The sequence below is a fragment of the Pinus tabuliformis genome, chromosome 1_2 (assembly GCF_031772625.1).
Source record: "Pinus tabuliformis cultivar Carrire ecotype Pingquan chromosome 1_2, CPIR1, whole genome shotgun sequence".
NCBI lineage: Eukaryota > Viridiplantae > Streptophyta > Pinopsida > Pinales > Pinaceae > Pinus > Pinus tabuliformis.
This window is the reverse complement of record NC_142298.1, coordinates 1,294,912,321-1,294,933,447: the sequence shown is the minus strand read 5'-3', so window position 1 is coordinate 1,294,933,447 and position 21,127 is coordinate 1,294,912,321. Positions and strand designations below refer to the sequence as shown.

At 36.5% G+C, this 21,127-nt stretch overlaps 1 protein-coding gene across 1 annotated transcript; it reads right to left on the bottom strand.

The window, feature by feature from the left end:
- Window positions 1-685: 685 nt before the first annotated feature.
- On the bottom strand, window positions 686-1,318 carry LOC149210967 (uncharacterized). The gene has a single exon (XM_089399154.1). It carries the CDS (start codon window positions 1,316-1,318, stop codon window positions 686-688), a length of 633 nt encoding a protein of 210 aa, XP_089255280.1.
- Window positions 1,319-21,127: the final 19,809 nt, after the last annotated feature.

The window sequence follows — 21,127 nt, the reverse complement described above, 5'->3', positions numbered from 1 at the left end:
GGTCGATTTGGTGGAGAAGCGCTAGGCCTCAAAAACTTAGAATCTCCCTATACTTATATCCTGGGGACTGTGGATAGCTCGCAACAACCTCATTTTCCAAAACTCCTTGCCACACTGGCCATCCATTGCTTCCCGTATCATCTCCGACTACTCCATCATACCAGTGCAAGAACCTTAAATCAAACAAGGCTCAGTTACTCCGACTAATCCAATAGAATCCTATCAAATATGTAGATCGATCCCGATAAGATATGGGGTCTTTAACTTCTGCTTGGCCTTGGATCGAGTTTGATATTGAGGGGAAGAAGGGCTAGCAATAGGTAAAGGAGTGAAGTCAGGGGGGAATCAAGAGAGATGGAATGGTGGCAGAGAAGGTATGATCAGGTGAGGGGGATGAGATGGCCAGAGTGGATTGTGAGGGAGGGTTCATGCTTCCATTCAATAAACAAGCAACCAAAAATTCAATTAATCCATCGAGAGCATTTAACTTAGAGGGAGTATGAGAGTTTGAAATCATACCCGAAGAAACCGTTGACCTAGCAGCTGCTCTTTCCCTGGTGAGAGGAGGGGAGGGAGGTCGAAGCGGAGGCCTGTCATGTTTCTTTGGGGTCCCCTACGAGAGATTCATTTCTGCATGAGGTGGGTCACCTTTGTTGCCATCTTCTTTGCTGTGGGGTTGCTCCCCCTATTCCTGATCTGTCTTTGGGGGAATTGTCCTTCCAGCGCCTCCCTTTTCCTTATTTTTATTGAGAGGGCAGTCCTTATAGAGATGCCCCACCTTATGGAATCTCCTACATCTGAAAGGAACTCCTTCATAATCCAAATTTTGCCTCCGAGAGAAGTTCCTCCATTGGATTGTAATATATTCCTGAAGCCCATTGCTAGTGTCAATGTGTACCAATATTCTTGCATACGCCATCCTTCCTGTCGAGAGGTTAGATTTATCATACTCTAGGTAGGTTCCCAAGGAGTTCCCAATACGCCTAAAAATGTCCTCTGACCAGAACTGAAGGGGCAGGCCAGGTAGTCTGACCCAGAGAGGGCTTGCTCCAAGTTGTTCTCTTTCTGGGTCGAAAAGTGGTGTCCACCTCCGAAGGAGAACCGGTGCTTGTTCTATATTCCAAACCGCTGAAGGTACCCAGTTGGTGTGCTTTGCCCTGGCGAAGCGGAGCGCAAACCATCCTTTAACAAAAGTCTGAACCACCGGTAGTTCGGCGAGATGATTACCCCAAACCTCCGTGGCCCACTGCTTCAATCTAGTGGCACTGTAGAACCGGCCCTTGACTCTTCCAACTAGCACTCGCTCGGCTATGTCCATCCACTCGCTCCACTGGAAATCCTCGCCCAAGCTCAGGAATACCTCCAAATCTTTTGGTTTCAAGACCCTTTGTTTCTTCACTCGCCAGGTTCCTTCATCAGGTTTGGTATTTTGATGAGTGCCTTGGGTAGGGTCGGTCTCAGATGCAGGGATGCCCAGGAGGGGTTCAGAAGGAAAAACCCCCGAGATGGGAGGGACTTCCGTAATATTCCCAGATGGGGGGGCCGATGAGGGTGGAACAGGATGCCTTGGATCAGAGGCGGCAGGATCGCTGATGGTCGCTGTTGAGAGGGCGTGGGAGCCGGCGGAGGAAGGGAAAGGTTAGATACCCTCAGAGGAGATGCCCAGACTGGGATCTAAGGTTTGATCCACAAAATTTAGGGTAGAAGGAGACAAAGGTTGTGCAGTTAGGTCTGGGATGGAGGGGGAGGCCTCTGAGAGTGTAGCCGCCGAGCACGAGGGCCCTGAGATTGAGGGAAGCGACGCAACGGTGTCAGTGAATTCGCATTCTTAATGTAGTTGCTTGTCGGTTTTACCTGGGGAGATGTCCAGATGGAGGTACCCGCTAGTGGGTCTTCCAAGTAGTCTATAGGTCCTCCATAACCGTCTCTATATTCCCACGCCAGCTGCCTTAAGAAAACCAAGTTCACCTGTCGTTGCAGTGACTGGGTAATAGTTGAGGGTAAGTCGGGGAGGTGGGTAAGGGTAAAAACCTAAGCGGAAAAAATGGAGGGAGAGACTGTAACGGCACAAACGGGGACAGAAGGTGAGTAACGGGGCTGGTGTACGGGAGGGCGGTGAGGTGCAGCCACGTTATCAGACTATCGTCAGCACTGAGAAGGCTGTAGGGTCCGGACGATACCCTAACCCCATCCTATTCACCGTTGTGCCTTCATCGCTCCGTCCAAGTGTGTCCCTCAACCTATAATTGTTATGTGAATATAGATAGTTAAATAAAAAGAAATTTCCAACTAACCTAAAAATTACTTAATAAATAAAGAGATCTGTAAAAATTATACCTTCTAGTTTTATAATATTTAATAAAACTTATTTAACTTCTCACAAAAATAATTAAAATATCATAATATATATATAGATAGATATATATGGAAATATTTTAGCCATCAATTAGACATTGAAATTGAACTTTCAAAATTACTATACTTTTAAATTACTATTTTTCCAATTTCCGCCTAATTTTAAAAATCTTTTCTTTGATTTTCTATATACTGATGGAGTCTATTATTTCATCTCTAATGCCGATTAAGTACATTGCAAAGTTGACATGATATTGATGAAGTGTTGAATTAATGCGAATTTTAAGTAAGTTAATATATTTTTATTTGTTTATTTTATTATATATATATATCTATATCTATATCTATATATATATATATATATATATATATATATATATATATATATATATATATATATATATATATATATATATAGTTAGTGTTGTAGTTGATAGATAATTTAAATATCAAAATTTTATAGATTTACATGTTAAATATAATTTGTTAAGTATTGAAAGGATTAAATTTCAAATTTTTTAAGGTGTAAAATTTAGAAAAAAATATTTATATTTCAAAGAATTTAATCTTACTATATATATTGAATTGTATTTTTAAATGTATAATGAATTTGATGTTATGAATTTTTTTTAGACACTTGGCTTGTGTAAATTAAATAGTTTAAACTTGTAATTTCAATAAATATTTATTTAATTTAAAAATTAATCAAAAAATTTGTAATATACCTATTGTGATTAACCCCACGTAAAGTAATTTTAAATTACCAATCAGTTAATCAAACCTGCGTAAAAGTAATTTTAAATTACATATCAGTTACAACTAATTCTTGGCATTGGTTAAATGGATCAGCGAGCACCCTAACAGAGAGGAAGAGAAGGTGGATGGAGAATGCGGTGCTGTAGAGACAGACAGAAGAAAGAGGAAAATCTTTTCCAAGAACAGGAAAAAGGAAAGAAAAGGAAGGTTAAGTCTGGTGAGGACCAGATAACCTGGCACAAAGTGTGTGCAAAACCTGTTGAGGGCTGGAGGCCTGCAAGATGGCTCGGGGGGGAGAACTCCATCTGAGTGATGGGTCTCATGGCTGGGTGGACGAGCAGAACTAAAGTTCAGGTGACTTATTTGTTTGAGAACCATTCCCAATTCTGGCAAACCAGGTACGGTCTCAAAACTGTAAAGCCTCTGAACAGCAAATATATATGCAATAAATACTAAGAAAATCAAATAGGAAATACGCATTACATTTCCTTAGAAGCTGTAGCTTTAATGTGAATATGCAGATGCAGTTCTTATCTGTATGGTAGACTGTCATTAACAAACGAGAGTAGCTACAGAATAACCCAATACATGAGAGTAGTAGAACAAGAGAGAAACTATCAAGGTTCGGTATTGGGTGACGGAGTCGAAATACCCTCACGGGTTGAAATAAGAAAACTCTGTTAACAGTAATCATAATACTAAATGCTTGAAAGGAAACAAAACCTTACAATAATAGATTGACCAAATACGAGGGTTAGAACCTCTGAAACCAGGTGCAGCGGCACCGTTAGTAATTGGTAGATATCATCGATATAAGAATCTCAAACCCTACGGATACCGGGTGAGGGAATGTCGTGGAAATAAACATGCATATGCTTTAGATTATTAAAGTCTGTAGATAAGTTATTTATCTGAAACAAGAACCAGTCAATACCCTTGACCGTGAACAAAGGTTAAACCATTTGTGGATATGGTAGTGGTAGCTGGTCCATGAAATTATACAGAAAGAAATATTCATGATCTTTATAAAGTACTGAGCATATAAGAAACGATGAGAGCATTATGTTATTTCTACAACCATGCATAAATCTGTGATACGGATGTAAATCATATATATAGCTGTGCATGGAGTCATAACGAAGGAATACAGTCGTTTAAATAACCTATTACAAATAACTGTGAAAGGGTTTATTAATACCCATATGCGGATTCGGTGCATGCAGCCGAATGAGCAACACTGATTATACAAGAAACTGTGTATATAATCGACATTGAATAAAAACGACATTCCTTGAAGAGTAAAGCTTAGTATAGAACAAAACTTAGAATGCATGCTGTGCATACGGCATAAACCATGAATATACAGCGTAAGAATGAACATACATTATGAGAACAGAGCAAGACTGTAAGTACAAGCGTAAAGCAAGATTAATATGGTCTAGCCGTCCTTTAAACAAAAAAAGAACATGAAATCAAAGCCATAACTGGTAAATCCTATGTTCAGTATAGATATTAATGAACTTCGAGAACAGAGTAATATTCATTACCAAAGCAAATTGCTATGAAGATTATACAGTTTTCAATACTCTGTCTATACATACCTCGATTGAAAATTTGATCCTCTTTTCAACCATAAGAGTAAAATACTAATATCATGGGGAGATAACCCTGAAAGGAAAATAACGAAAATTATGGCAAAGTATCTGCTGCAGGGTTTGAGCGCGGAGGCTCAACCCGCAGCCTAAGCTTAGGAAAATATATGTATTTGTAGACTCGGTAAGCCGAGACAGAGATCATAACCACTGTAACTTTTAACCATGAACATTGATACAGAAACCAAGCCCTTACGGGTCAAACATATATAACCTCAGTTACAGTAAGAACCTAAGAACATGAGGGGGCAACTGTGAGGATTCTCGATAGAGAATACCTCGGCAAATAACACAAGGAGGCCCGCGTTGGAGCGGCGGCCTGCAGCAAATCGAATACCATGTCTTAAATTGATGAAATCTCAGATATTAAGGAACAAGCAACGGTATAAGCTTTACTTACCTGTAGCCAAGAAGGCTGAGCTGTCGTGGGTGGCCAGCTTTGCTCTATGGAAGGGTATGCACGCGCCAACTGAACCTCATAGCAACAAAAAGACCAGGAGTTAATGACACAATCCGATAACCTCTGTAATTGAAATAGATATGGTAAATTGTTAGCTCAATGCAATTACAGGCCGAGACCCATACCTGTAATGGTCGTAGGACGGGTTCGACTAACTCCTGAGCGGTTGCAGATCAAAGTAGTGCTGCTGGTAAGCGAAACCCCAAGCTGGTATACAGAGCCGGAGCAGAATAGAAGTGAACAGGTAAATGAACCCGGAAGCGTGGGAAGGGGTATAAGTATCCCCATAAACCCTTGACCATATAACAGCCGTTCGATTGCGGGATGTAATCTGAACCGTGGAGTCAAGGCGGGAAATGAAATTGTCAAGTCCGAGATCCCTGCTCCCAAGGTATCACATGGCCGGAGGAGCCAGGGCACGCCACATAGCCCTTTCTGGACTGGTGTCTTAAAGGCAAAAGTGAAGTGGTGGTTGTGAGCGCTGTGGCCGGACCATCACAGGCCACGCCTTGTTAATGCACATGTCCGTTGATAAAACCGTGGCATGACTATAATACATATAAGCCTACGTTTAATAAAACCCGCGGGTAGGCATTACCTTATACATAGTGTTGATGCGTTGAAATCATAACAAATATGGTTGACTAAACATTGATAACATATGGTGGGTTGGGTGTAAACGACTTTCAAATACAATGTGCAGATTCAAAACCCGAAAAACCATAATGTGTTCAATGATATGGTGAATTTAATATATGATAGAACCATAATGTGTTTAATGATAAGGTGGGTTGACATGTGGTAAAAAAAAATTTTATGTACATGGTAATAGAGGTGTGACAAATTGGTATCAGAGCTAAAGGTTGCAATACTGGCGCCTTTGGGAATTGGTAAGCGGAAAGGATATCGAAGTACGCCATCAGTAGGCATTAACTCAGGTATGAGTTTAATCATTCACATATTCATTTATGTCGTACACTACTTTTGGCATGACAGGTGTGATTCATGTTTATAACTTCTTTGAGAAGTAGGTAATAAGTTGTTGCATAACTACGTTCATAACGTTGGATTCCTGATGAGGATAAAAGACAATGAAACTTTTGTCACACTTAAGAACAATATTGAACACTCATTGAGGAGGTGATGATCAACTACCAACTTTTGATTTGCACATATGGCAATAACAACAATGCATATATTGAACTAGATTGAAATTACAATGAACGAAACTTAATAGACCAATGCATGAATATAAATCAGGGGGAACATCCTTGAATAGGATGAAAAAAATTGGTTTAAAAAAAAAGACATTAGAAGAACCCCTTTAGATATTGAAAAAAACATGCAATGGGTCAAGCAGCGAGACTTGAGTGTCATAACTAACTTTTGATTTAGCCTTGTCATGGATGCATGAAGATGATTGGTAGTTGAGATTGGTTAGTGTTGTATGACTAACCCATAGAATTTATATGCATTAATTGAATTGGACTAAGATTGCTACAATTCGTAAACAAGTAAAGTTGATTGATGACACATGCATGGAATGTGTGTGTGAAGATTCTACTCTCTCTGTGCTATAGTTCTAGTTGTTTATGAGAAGAGTCTTAATTTTATTCACCATGACAATGCATGATGAATAGTATATGCTTATGTCCTAATAGTTTTAATGATGATTACCTTCTAATTAACTGAAATCCATTAGCATGGTATGTGCTGATGTTAATCATTACTTGTTGGGAGATAAAAACCATTGGAGCCTCGATTAAATGATGGTTGAATTTATCTCTACCATGGGAATGATGGATTTCTTATGCATATTGCATTCCAGTGTGAAGTTAAGGGTAGAGGCATGTTCAGTGGGTAACATTTCTAGGACCCATTCATGGTATAATTACATGTGATAATTATTCATAAATAGACTACCTGTGTTAATACAGTTGTCAGCAAACTCTAATTACCTTCCCCAACCATAGATGCTTCCAAAGGAAAAGGGAGCAAGGAGAAGGAAGAAGACCGTGCTGTAGAGACAGACGGAGATGGGAAAAGAACTCGCTAAGTTTGGTGATGACCAGATAAAGCAAGCTTTGAGTGTTAGAATCTTGCAGAAGACTCTAAGTCTTGGGATGACTAGATAAGCGCTCGATCTGCATGTGAGTATTCCTTTGACCATGCTTAAGGAGTTGGGAAATGATAACTATAGAGTGTTGATGTTAATGATTTTCATAACGTCTCCTTGAACTCATTATTCTGAAATGGTCACATAGTAGTGTTATGATAGTTGTTGCATATAGCAACAAATGGTAGCTCTAGTGCATGTGTGACACTTAGGAGATTATGCTTCTGATTGCATAAGTAGAGCAATTGCTTCCGGTAGGGGTGGTTTAACTTGTTAGTTATGCATGTTGATCCAAGGATAAGATAAGTGTCTTGTTCACTTACTTGAAGAACACGTATGAATGTTTTACATGATTTCTTAGTAGAGAGAGTATTTGAATGCATGCAATAAAAGAATGGTTATTTTATAGATTTTCTTGGTAAAGAAAATGTGTTAAGGCATGCAGTTAAAGATTGATTATCTTGTATGTTTTCTTGGTAAAGAAGATAGGTAGTTTCTATTAGAAAGACTCCACGTGAGTCTTGTGTATGTGAAATGCTTGTCTCTGGTCTATAAAATCCTTGTTAAATATGGCCAAGTATCTTCTTGAGAAAGAGGATGAGGTATATAAATGTCCTGAGAACATAGCATGGAAGGTGGCCAAGTTTGCTTGAATTAAAATATGTATCTTTATGTGATAAAAGCTTCTTGAAAAATATATATATATATATATATGCTAATTGCATTATGATTCTAGTTAGTCTCTAAACTCTAGTGAAATGATTGTGCATTACATGCATGATAAAAGATAACTAAGGATGTGCTTCTAGGCACATAGATATTTATCCCTAATTTCTTGAGGAAAGAGTATATTACATATATACATAAATATAGTCTCATCCTAAGAGTATGCATACTTCATGTATGAAGATAAAGGATTTTATGAGAGTTCTTGAAAATGGAAATAGAGGTTCTTTCCTTTAAAGACACATTAGAATAGTGTTCATACAAGAACCAAAATCCTTACTTGTTTCATGAGAAGAACTATGTGCATTAAAGTAAAGTAATTGTGTTAGGAGAACACATGTTGCATATTGGTAGCTATTTTGACTTTGGAATTATGAGACTGTGCGTACTTAGAGAAAGTGGTTATGATAGCTTCCTTGAAAATAATAATCTCTTGGAGAGATTGTCTTGTTGGAAGAGCTGTGTTGACTGCTTGATTTGATGCATAAAGGATAAGTAAACCTTGTTTTTGTATCTTGGTTTTTATGCCGAAAGATAGACCTCTTTAATAATTTCTTGAAAGGGAATCTTGAGAAATCCTCACACCGGAAGATAGAGAAATGAGGATTAAAATGACTTCCTTTAAGAAAGAGGTATGTGGTTTGTCGTATGAAATGATGGTGGTCTTCTAGTGAAGGGAATAAGTGTTGCATACATTAAAGAAGGGCTTATATGATAAGCAATAGTATGCACAAAGATTAGTCATTGTGACATAAGAGTTATGTTAGTGAAGGGAATAAGTGTTGCATACATTAAATAAGGGCTTATATGATAAGCAATAGTATGCACAAAGATTAGTCATTGTGACATAAGAGTTATGTTCTTGTATTTTAGAGAAATTATGTTTAATTACACTAACGATGCATGACTAAAGCTAGCCATAGTAAATGTACGATAATACTCCATTAATGATGATTTGAATTGGAACAACAGACTATGGAAAAATTGGGAATGTTGAGAGTATTAACTCAACTGTTGTTGATATTTATACATTAATGAGTATTTGCATATGTTTTTATACATGACAATATTGTATGCATGAACATTCTGGGAAATGGAATACGTGTTAAGTGATGCATATTTATAAATGGAATACGTGTTAACTGATGCATATTTATAACTAACGTTGCTGATGGGATTAAGTAGTGGTAGCTTAATGGCAACAAGAAAACTCATCACATAAATTGCTGCAATGTGAAATGCAATTATAAATGAGAAAGAATGATGTTATATGATATGCATGAATTATGTTATGTGGAAAATTTGCATGCATACAACGTGTATGATGGATATGTTTCCCATCAAACTTGATGTTGTGGACCCATGTCGGGGGTTAAGTGTAAATGCATGGTATACATGCATGATTGTGATGCTAATGATAATGTTCATATGGTTCATTGTGTAAATTACTATGAGAAAGAGTAATAAAAGAGAAATTTAACATGACAGACAGTTGTGGATACTTGGGTTGATGACAGTTACCTGCCCGGAGGGGTTGATGGTACTTGTCTGCCCGGATTGTGAAAGGCTGGAATGCCTTGGGTTGATGACAGTTACCTGCCCAGAGGGGTTGATGGTACTTGTCTGCCCGGAGTTGGGTTGATGGCAGCTACCTGCCGGAGGGGTTGATGGTACTTGTCTGCCCAGATTTCCTCTCCCTGGAATTCTTGAGCTGGCTGGCCAGTGGAATTCCATATTAGACCTGGTAAGGTCTCTATCAAAGAAACTGTCTGGATGTGAAAATGACTCGATTTGGTTGTGAGAACCAGTTTCCATGGGTTGGAAATTCTTTAGTCCATTGTGGACTCATGGCTAAAGGAATTAACTAATCAGCCATATGTTATGTTAAAAATGAATTTTACATATAGTTGTGTAAAATATGTTATGCACATTTAATAAGAAATGAGCTTAGTGCTCAATAAAGAATAAATGGAAATTCTAATTCCTTTATTGTGTTATTAATGTTGTGAACATCTTAGTGGGAGCTAAGACAATTCTTGCTTGATGCAGTGATTGACTGTTTTGATGATTAGCGAGCTAGGTGCTCTTTTGGTACTTCTTGAAGTACTTTACGGATGTCTTCAGTGAGAATTCGTTCAGTGTGCACGTGAGCAGTGATTTATCATTTGATGATTAGTGTTAGTGCTCTTTAAGTACTTGTAAAAGTACTGTGATTTACTGTGATTTAGAAAGCATCTAACATTGCACAATTGATTGCTAGTCAAAGTGTCTCATTTGACTCAAAATATAGTGACTAATGGGGTTGAATTTGTTAGTCATATATTGCAGGAACTACTTACCATGGAAGGTTGAAGAATTTTCCAACCTCTATTAACAGGCTTACATGAAAGTATTCATGATTTTCAAGCATAAGATGGTAAGTTATGGTAAGTTGACACAGAGAATTGTTTGTTATGAATGGATAAGGGCCAGGTGGTGGCAATTAGAAGTTGCATATTTTTGCAAATTATGAATGATTATGACTATTGATGCTTATAACTAATGATATTTCTTATGACTATATCATTACTATTTTGTTTGTCGTCTTTTCTTGGAATGAAGTCGTTGATTTCAAAGAGAAAGGATCACATTTTGTGTGGATTAGATGGTAATACCACGAGTAAAATATCAAGTTCCGACGAAAGATGAACACCGAGGACGGTGTTCCTGTTAAGGGGGGGAGTATGTAATATACCTATTGTGATTAACCCCACGTAAAGTAATTTTAAATTACCAATCAGTTAATCAAACCTGCGTAAAAGTAATTTTAAATTACATATCAGTTACAACTAATTCTTGGCATTGGTTAAATGGATCAGCGAGCACCCTAACAGAGAGGAAGAGAAGGTGGATGGAGAATGCGGTGCTGTAGAGACAGACAGAAGAAAGAGGAAAATCTTTTCCAAGAACAGGAAAAAGGAAAGAAAAGGAAGGTTAAGTCTGGTGAGGACCAGATAACCTGGCACAAAGTGTGCGCAAAACCTGTTGAGGGCTGGAGGCCTGCAGGATGGCTCGGGGGGAGAACTCCATCTGAGTGATGGGTCTCATGGCTGGGTGGACGAGCAGAACTAAAGTTCAGGTGACTTATTTGTTTGAGAACCATTCCCAATTCTGGCAAACCAGGTACAGTCTCAAAACTATAAAGCCTCTGAACAGCAAATATATATGCAATAAATACTAAGAAAATCAAATAGGAAATACGCATTACATTTCCTTAGAAGCTGTAGCTTTAATGTGAATATGCAGATGCAGTTCTTATCTGTATGGTAGACTGTCATTAACAAACGAGAGTAGCTATAGAATAACCCAATACATGAGAGTAGTAGAACAAGAGAGAAACTATCAAGGTTCGGTATTGGGTGACGGAGTCGAAATACCCTCACGGGTTGAAATACGAAAACTCTGTTAACAGTAATCATAATAGTAAATACTAAATGCTTGAAAGGAAACAAAACCTTACAATAATAGATTGACCAAATACGAGGGTTAGAACCTCTGAAACCAGGTGCAGCGGCACCGTCAGTAATTGGTAGATATCATCGATATAAGAATCTCAAACCCTACGGGTACCGGGTGAGGGAATGTCGTGGAAATAAACATGCATATGCTTTAGATTATTAAAGTCTGTAGATAAGTTATTTATCTGAAACAAGAACCAGTCAATACCCTTGACCGTGAACAAAGGTTAAACCATTTGTGGATATGGTAGTGGTAGCTGGTCCATGAAATTATACAGAAAGAAATATTCATGATCTTTATAAAGTACTGAGCATATAAGAAACGATGAGAGCATTATGTTATTTCTACAACCATGCATAAATCTGTGATACGGATGTAAATCATATATATAGCTGTGCATGGAGTCATAACGAAGGAATACAGTCGTTTGAATAACCTATTACAAATAACTGTGAAAGGGTTTATTAATACCCATATGCGGATTCGGTGCATGCAGTCGAATGAGCAACACTGATTATACAAGAAACTGTGTATATAATCGACATTGAATAAAAACGGCATTCCTTGAAGAGTAAAGCTTAGTATAGAACAAAACTTAGAATGCATGTTGTGCATACGGCATAAACCATGAATATACAGTGTAAGAATGAACATACATTATGAGAACAGAGCAAGACTGTAAGTACAAGCGTAAAGCAAGATTAATATGGTCTAGCCGTCCTTTAAACAAAAAAAGAACATGAAATCAAAGCCATAACTGGTAAATCCTATGTTTAGTATAGATATTAATGAACTTCGAGAACAGAGTAATATTCATTACCAAAGCAAATTGCTATGAAGATTATACAGTTTTCAATACTCTGTCTATACATACCTCGATTGAAAATTTGATCCTCTTTTCAACCATAAGAGTAAAATACTAATATCATGGGGAGATAACCCTGAAAGGAAAATAACGAAAATTATGGCAAAGTATCTGCTGCAGGGTTTGAGCGCGGAGGCTCAACCCGCAGCCTAAGCTTAGGAAAATATATGTATCTGTAGACTCGGTAAGCCGAGACAGAGATCATAAACACTGTAACTTTTAACCATGAACATTGATACAGAAACCAAGCCCTTACGGGTCAAACATATATAACCTCAGTTACAGTAAGAACCTAAGAACATGAGGGGGCAACTGTGAGGATTCTCGACAGAGAATACCTCGGCAAATAACACAAGGAGGCCCGCGTTGGAGCGGCGGCCTGCAGCAAATCGAATACCATGTCTTAAATTGATGAAATCTCAGATATTAAGGAACAAGCAACGGTATAAGCTTTACTTACCTGTAGCCAAGAAGGCTGAGCCGTCGTGGGTGGCCAGCTTTGCTCTATGGAAGGGTATGCACGCGCCAACTGAACCTCATAGCAACAAAAAGACCAGGAGTTAATGACACAATCCGATAACCTCTGTAATTGAAATAGATATGGTAAATTGTTAGCTCAATGCAATTACAGGCCGAGACCCATACCTGTAATGGTCGTAGGACGGGTTCGACTAACTCCTGAGCGATTGCAGAGCAAAGTAGTGCTGCTGGTAAGCGAAACCCCAAGCTGGTATACAAAGCCGGAGCAGAATAGAAGTGAACAGGTAAATGAACCCGGAAGCGTGGGAAGGGGTATAAGTATCCCCATAAACCCTTGACCATATAACAGCCGTTCGATTGCGGGATGTAATCTGAACCGTGGAGTCAAGGCGAGAAATGAAATTGTCAAGTCCGAGATCCCTGCTCCCAAGGTATCACATGGCCGGAGGAGCCAGGGCACGCCACATAGCCCTTTCCGGACTGGTGTCTTAAAGGCAAAAGTGAAGTGGTGGTTGTGAGCGCTGTGGCCGGACCATCACAGGCCACGCCTTGTTAATGCACATGTCCGTTGATAAAACCGTGGCATGACTATAATACATATAAGCCTACGTTTAATAAAACCCGCGGGTAGGCATTACCTTATACATAGTGTTGATGCGTTGAAATCATAACAAATATGGTTGACTAAATATTGATAACATATGGTGGGTTGGGTGTAAACGAATTTCAAATACAATGTGCAGATTCAAAACCCGAAAAACCATAATGTGTTCAATGATATGGTGAATTTAATATATGATAGAACCATAATGTGTTTAATGATAAGGTGGGTTGACATGTGGTAAAAAATTTTTTTATGTACATGGTAATAGAGGTGTGACAAAATTATACTTGAAAATAGTCCAAAATGTAAAAAAATAAAACCACTTAAAATGTTTTACCCACAAAAATGTATTTTTACTATTGCTTTATTTAGTACACCAATTTTATTTTAACCATATTTAATAAATACATAATTGAAATTAAAATATTATATTTAACCTATGCATTGAAATATTTATTAGTTTATTTAATATATATATATATATATATATATATATATACAAACTTTATTTTTAACAATATATAATATATAATAAATAGATAGTTGAAATTGAAATATTATATTTAATTGTGAATTGAAATATTTTATTTGTAAAATATTTTTTTACATTAAATTTGTTGTTTTATTAATATTTGTCTTTTTATTAATATATTTTAAAATAAGCATATTGATCCTATAGATTGAAAAAATATATTTATAATCTACATTGTTATTATTGTTGTTATTATTCTTATTAATATTAAATTCATCATATCAACTTTGTCTTAAGTAAATGAACATTTTTTTACTTTCAACCACTTCTTCTTTACATTAAAATATTTTATATAGTAAACATTAAAATATCTTTGTATTTATACACATATATCAATTCTTTTTCTATAAAATTACTTTTTATATTGAAATATTTTTAAAAGATTATATATATATATATATATATATATATATATATATATATATATATATAATATTTTATATAGTAAACATTAAATTATTTTTTTATTTATACACATATATCAATTCTTTTTCTATATATATACATATAAAATTACTTTTTATATTGAAATATTTTTATATTGATTATTTTTTATTTATGGTTAAGAATAAGAGTGAAATATCTTGACTAATCTCATTCATACCATATTATAATGTCAACAAGAAATAGAGTAAGCATGATGACAATAAAATTACAAGTGTTTTATAATATTTTTATTAAAACTAACCCATGCATGGATCTATGTTTATATTTTTTTATTATAGTTTATTTTGTTTATTTAATTAAAGAATCATTTATTTTTATTAAAAATATATATAGAAATTTAAAATTAAACATAGAAAGAATTATACAACTTTCATATTTATTATATAATTATTTTTTGTATTTTAAATTAAAAACAAATAAATAAAAATTATGTTTTTTTTTTTTTTTAATTTAAAAATAAATCATTCAAAAATATGTTTTCTATATATAAATATATGAAAAAAATAATAATGATGAAATTAGGCTTTCATACCAAACTATTTTGACTTATAATTCACCTATATTATGAGATTTTGGATTTAGGTTCCACATTTTTTCAAATAATAGGAAAAGCTTTCTTTTGAGATGTTTTTCAATTTTGAATTACAATGTGCACAATTTTGAAAACTAATTATGATGATATAATAAATATTTATATTTTTAATGAATTGGAAATTCAAAAATTCCAAATTTTATAAATGAAACAGTGTAAAAAAATAAATTAAATACTTTACCTAGTAATAAAGTTAAGTTATTAACCGAATTCAAACCGTTTAGAAAAATAAATTAATTACTTTACCGAGTAATAAAGTTATTAACCATGCTAGAACCTGGTCTTTCACTAAATTTTATCATAGTGAATCAATTACATTACATAATTTATTAATTCCTTTCTACGACTAAGTTTTCATATTAATATAAATATAAAACTGTTTGGACACTTATGAAAATTTTCCTTTCCATAACATGGGAGAAATAATTTAAAATTCATCCAAAAATCACATAGACACAATTTGGTGTAGCCACTACCGTTTAACCCCAAACTCTAAGTCGATGATAGATCCAGGCTCCTGAGAAGCTCTCGGCTGATGAGTCTGCGCTTCCTGGACAGATAATTTGGCGGGCTGAATGTTGTCTGCCCCATCTTTAGAGCCAGAATGAAGACAATGTCTACAGGTAGGGCAAGAAGAGTGAGAACGGAGCCATTTGTCTACACATGCCATGTGGAAGCCATGGTTGTAGCTCGGCAACAATCTCACATCTTCTCCTCCCACGAATTCTGTCAAGCAGATAACACACACTACTGCAAGTTGTGGCATAATAAATTTTCCCTAAATGAGACAAGGGAGCGCTTTTATGGATTTGTCGTCCATGCATGTATTAGTCCGTCTGTTGTCCATATGATCATGTCATGACCTCCAAATGTTGTCCCATGGAAGCCCTGAAGCCAGTCCCGCCAGAGATATGGTGTCGCGGAACAACGCAAGATAAACTAGATCCTTGTTCGAATCAGCTATTCGATTGTTTAGAAAATTCATGGTGATATAATAACTAGATATGATCTCTTGAGACGCAATTAAGGACAACATTTTTTAATTTTCAGGCTCTGCTCCGAGGATTTATTAACTCATAGTAAACGAACCACCTTCACATGGCAACAAATATCCAGTCGTGCTTGAAGAAAGCCATCTGCTCAACCTCCTCCCACCCTTCTTCATTCAACCTCATCTGTGATCTGTTCTCCACGCGATACTAATTGAATTCGATGACCAGTGAATCCTCGTCTTGCCCGAAATACGTGGTGGAGTGCTTGAGGAAGCGTATCAGAAAATCATTGTAAACTTCCACTCTGCAGAAACTCTAGGGCACCATGTCCTGCAACCTCTTCACGTGTGAGATGAAGGGCTTCATATTCGAGAGCCTGAAAATAATTGTTTTCTCATATAAGAACAAACTTTTGGACCTGGAATCCCAATAATAGGCACTCAGAATATCGGAGGACGACGATCTCTGGCACGATGGGGATGTCTTCATGCAGTTCTGAAACCCCACAACAAGGTATCCCATGAACATGAATTCATTGTTGTTCAATCCATGGGCCAAAGCGAGCTTGGAAGACTCGATGCCTCTGGCCAACATGCATTTTCCTTTCGCACTCCTTGTTGCTTCCAGAGTACTTTCTGTAAATCAGAAAACATATCATGAGGGTGCAGCCAAAGATTGAGAATGACAAGGAGGTAAACTGGTGCTCATCCAACCCGCTCGACCTACTTTGCATCCTTGAGAAACCTGGAAATACGCCTAACAAGGAACTGAACACCAGCGTTTGAGCTCTGGTAAACAAATTTTCGCCCCATGAGTTGATTTCCCTATTACTTTGAAACGTGAAAATTTGAATTTGAGAGCATTTTCTTGGACGCGGGAGTTAGATTGAAAATTTGAATTCCAGAGCATCGCCATCACATTAATGCACATTGCCTGGCTGTAGCTGGACGAATAAATATTCATTTGGGTCCTGTCTTGTCCGCCAGTTCGGTTCGCATGCGGGGCTACCGGGAAATAGGAGAGAGCCGTGAAGGTGATCCGGAAAATGTATGACCATCATATGGGCTGTCAAATCAGGCTATGCAATATGTGTGTGCTCATGTGTGTGAACCAGTCACCATAGAGGCATTAAATGCCCTATGGCAGGCTGGTTAGCTCTTGCCGGAAGAATGGACCTGATCCAGCGATGATTTGTTTGAAAAGAGTTTGGGATTATGATGAGCAGAGCCAATAATAGTGAACACTATATATTCCCTCAATTTCAATCAATGATCAATTTTGTCGCCTTCTCTTTTTTTCTTTTTAAACGCCGGCAATGATCAATTTTGCCGCCTTCTCTTTTTTTCTTTTTAAACGCCGACAATTTAATTTAGGGCTAAAATGTTGTGTTTTTTATGTGAATTCTGATAATGAGTGCGAAATTGGTTCTCCAATTTATGAAAAGCATGTGATTTTGGAATATTTAAAAAATTGAATGGAAAAGTAAAAGTTAATTTTAACCTTGTACAAATTCATTTAATTTTTGAAATATTTTTAAATTTATAATATATATAAAAATCAGTCTAGATCTATTTTAATACTGGATCTATCAAGCCTGGAGAGGGATCCAATCTCTCAAGGTGAAAACTTCTTTTTTGAATGTAAATTTTGAGGAAAGGTTTGCACCTTGAGAGATTGATCCCTCTCAACGTTTGATAGATTCGGGGTTAACATGGTTCTAGAATGAGTATATAATACTATATAATATCTATATTTATATCTATGTGTCTCTTTCTTATTCCTTCTCTTTATCTCACCCCCAAACATACACTCCCTTTCTCTCCATATCTATCTCTCTCCCCTCTTCCTCATTGCCTCTCTTCCCCTTCTCCCCTTTTCTCTCTCTTCCCTCCCACTTTCATTTCTCCCTCACCTTCTCTCCATGCTCCCTTGTCACTCTCTCTCTCTCTCCACCTTTCTCCCTCTATGTATTTCTTCTTCCTTCCTCTCTCTCCCCCCAACTCCCTCTCTCTCTCCTCTCTCTTGAGTCCTCTCTTTCTCTCTCCCCTTCTCTCTCTTGAGTCCTCTCTCTCTCTCTCTCTCTCTCTCTCTCTCTCTCTCTCTCTCTCTCTTTTTCTCCCACCTCCCTCTAACTCTCTCCCCATCACTCTCTCTTTCTCTCTTCCCTCCAATTCTATCACTATCTCCCTCTCTCTCCCCTTCACCTTTATGTCTCTCGCTCTCTCTCTTCCCCTTCTCTCCTCTCCACTTTCTCTCTCTTCCCTCATCTCCTCGCTTCCTCACTCTCTCTCCATCTATCCCTTGTCACTCCCCCCTCTCTCTATCCACATCTATCTCTTTATGTCTTTATTCTTTCTTCCATCTCTTTCCCCCTCCAAATCCATCTCTCTCCTCTCTCTCCCCTCCTCTCTCTTCTTTCTTTTCCCTCCCATTATGAATCTATGTTGGTTCTTACTAATACTATTTATATTATATAAATTTCACATCTTTAAATATAAAAGTATTCTCATTTTTAATTTAATTAAACCCTTAATCTAATTTCTAAGGGAATAATTTTAATAGTTGTGAGAATAGAGGGTTTAGATATATCGCAAAAGTAATTATAACCTTTTTTTATTTTAGCTTCAATTGGAAACATATTAAATTAAATTAATTTTATTGTAAAATAACTTATGTTTCTAGGCATGTGGTATTGATAGACCATGGTATTGGCCCATGGTATTGTAACAAAGCCTATTTTCAAGTTAATAATATTTATTGTAAAGTGGGAATGAATATCCATGGTTAAGAATACTTTCATATTGTTATAAAATATTTTGATTGTGAAATAAGTTACGTTTTTTTGGGCATGTGGTATTGATAAGCCATGGTACTGGCCCATGGTATTGTAACAAAGCCTAATTTTTACAAGTTAATAATATCCACCCTAAAGTGGGGGGTGAATATCCATGGTTAAGAATCTTGTCATATTGTTATAAAATATTTTGATTGTGAAATAAGTTATGCTTTTTTGGGCATGTGGTATTGATAAGCATTGGTATAGACTCATAATATTGTAACAAAGCCTATTTACATGTTAATAATATCCATGGTAGAGTCAGGGTGAATACCCGTGGTTAAGAATCTTGTCATATTGTTATAAAATATTTTGGTTGTGAAATAAGTTATAATTTTTAGGCGGTATTGATAAGCCATGGTATTGGCCCATGGTATTGTAACAAAGCCTATTCACAAGTTGATAACGAAATCAAAGTACAACAAATTGAATTTTATTATTTGTATTACTTGAACATTTTATTATTAATTGAGTCAACGTTTAAATGTTTGCACTCACCTTGATATCACTTTTAACTTTTTCTATTTTTTTAGTTAATCCAACATTTAAATTGTTTACATATTTACATTACACCTACACATCTACTCTACTTTGACCTGTAGAGGGCAATCAACTTTAATACAACAACAATACATCGCCAAAATAAACACATCCATAGTAAAGGCATGGCATATGAGAGATTATGTGAAAATTAAAACAAATAGTATAGCTAGAAATCTCAATGAATTTTCAATCTCTTCACTAAATTTGAATGTCGTACGTTGGATGTCTCTGGCAAGTCCACTGCTGACTATTCCCCGAGGTCAAATGAACCAAAGTCATGGAGAACCATAGAATAAAAGAGAGTATAGAAGCCAACCGACTAGAACACTGTAGATTTTCCTATAGATTCAACAACTCATGTAATCTACTAAAAGAAGAGACAAGAATCTACTTCTACTCTTTACTGCGGAATCCCATAAACATCAAGCAAACAATAATCAACAAGAGGAAGAACATCAAAGGCACATAACACAATAAATATTCGGGGAAAGCCACACCTCAAAACCCCACTATCTGTATTGCATTAATCAGAAATCCAAGATGATAATACAATGCTTGTTCTCACAAGAACAATCCCATCACTCAGTAAAATCAATCTCCAACTCACAAAAAAACTCTTGGCCAACACTTAGCCAATTCTCTCGCTCTCCAAGTCCCTATTTCCTTGTGCCCTTGGTCAAAGAATTTGGATAAATGCGATATGATTTGCTCAACCTTGAGCTTAACCTGCACAAGTATTTCCTATCCTCCACCTAATGACTTCCTTTGGCCAATACTTAGCCAAATTTCCAAGCCTCCAAGCTTCTAATTCTTTGCTCAATTCCTGAAAGAATTAGCCCGCATTTAAAGGGAAATTCCTCATCCATAATTGTGCAATCCAAAATTAGCCTGGTCCTTCTCTGATTACATGCACCATTTGTACAACTCAGAAAATTATACAAGAAATAGTACACTGTCCCTGCACTCTAGTCTCAACTGGGTCTGTCTCAAAATCAACATGCATGAATTTCTGATGAGGGAATCTTCAGTTAATTAGAGTAGCACTAGTTGAGTGCACTAATGCATCAACTGATTGTTAACTCACTATTAGTTCTTGAAACCATTTGGAACTAATTTAACTGGACTTAACTCAGTAAACTAAGTTAACTAATTACAACTCATACTTAACTCATCTTGGACCCCTATAATATATGGAGAACATATATATGACTTCAGAAAGACTTCCAACTTGAAATTCCTAAGTTAAGTAAGTCAATTGACTCTAGTTAACTATTACAAGTTGCTATGAGAATATAATTCTATTTTAATTCTCAGTGTAATTCAAGGACAAATTAAACTGGAATTTTTGGATTATATTTTTATCATTTCTTGTTGTTATTTTCAACAAATACCCCTATATAGCTAAGTATACAGAACTGAAATTTTAAGGATTATAAAAATATTTTGAAATTTTAGATTTGCAGTTTTGGTAACAGTGAGAATTATTTTTTAAAAAATGACCGTCAGCCATAAGACATAGCCATCTGTTGTAGCAACTGTAACGCCCTCCAAAATTTTGGCTTGCATCCAATTTCAGAGCCTTCCTTGGCTTTTTCCTTGATGTTTGCAAACACTCGGGCTCATCCCATGAGCTTGTGTCAAGTCTTTGCACCCTCCTCGCTTGATCGTTCACC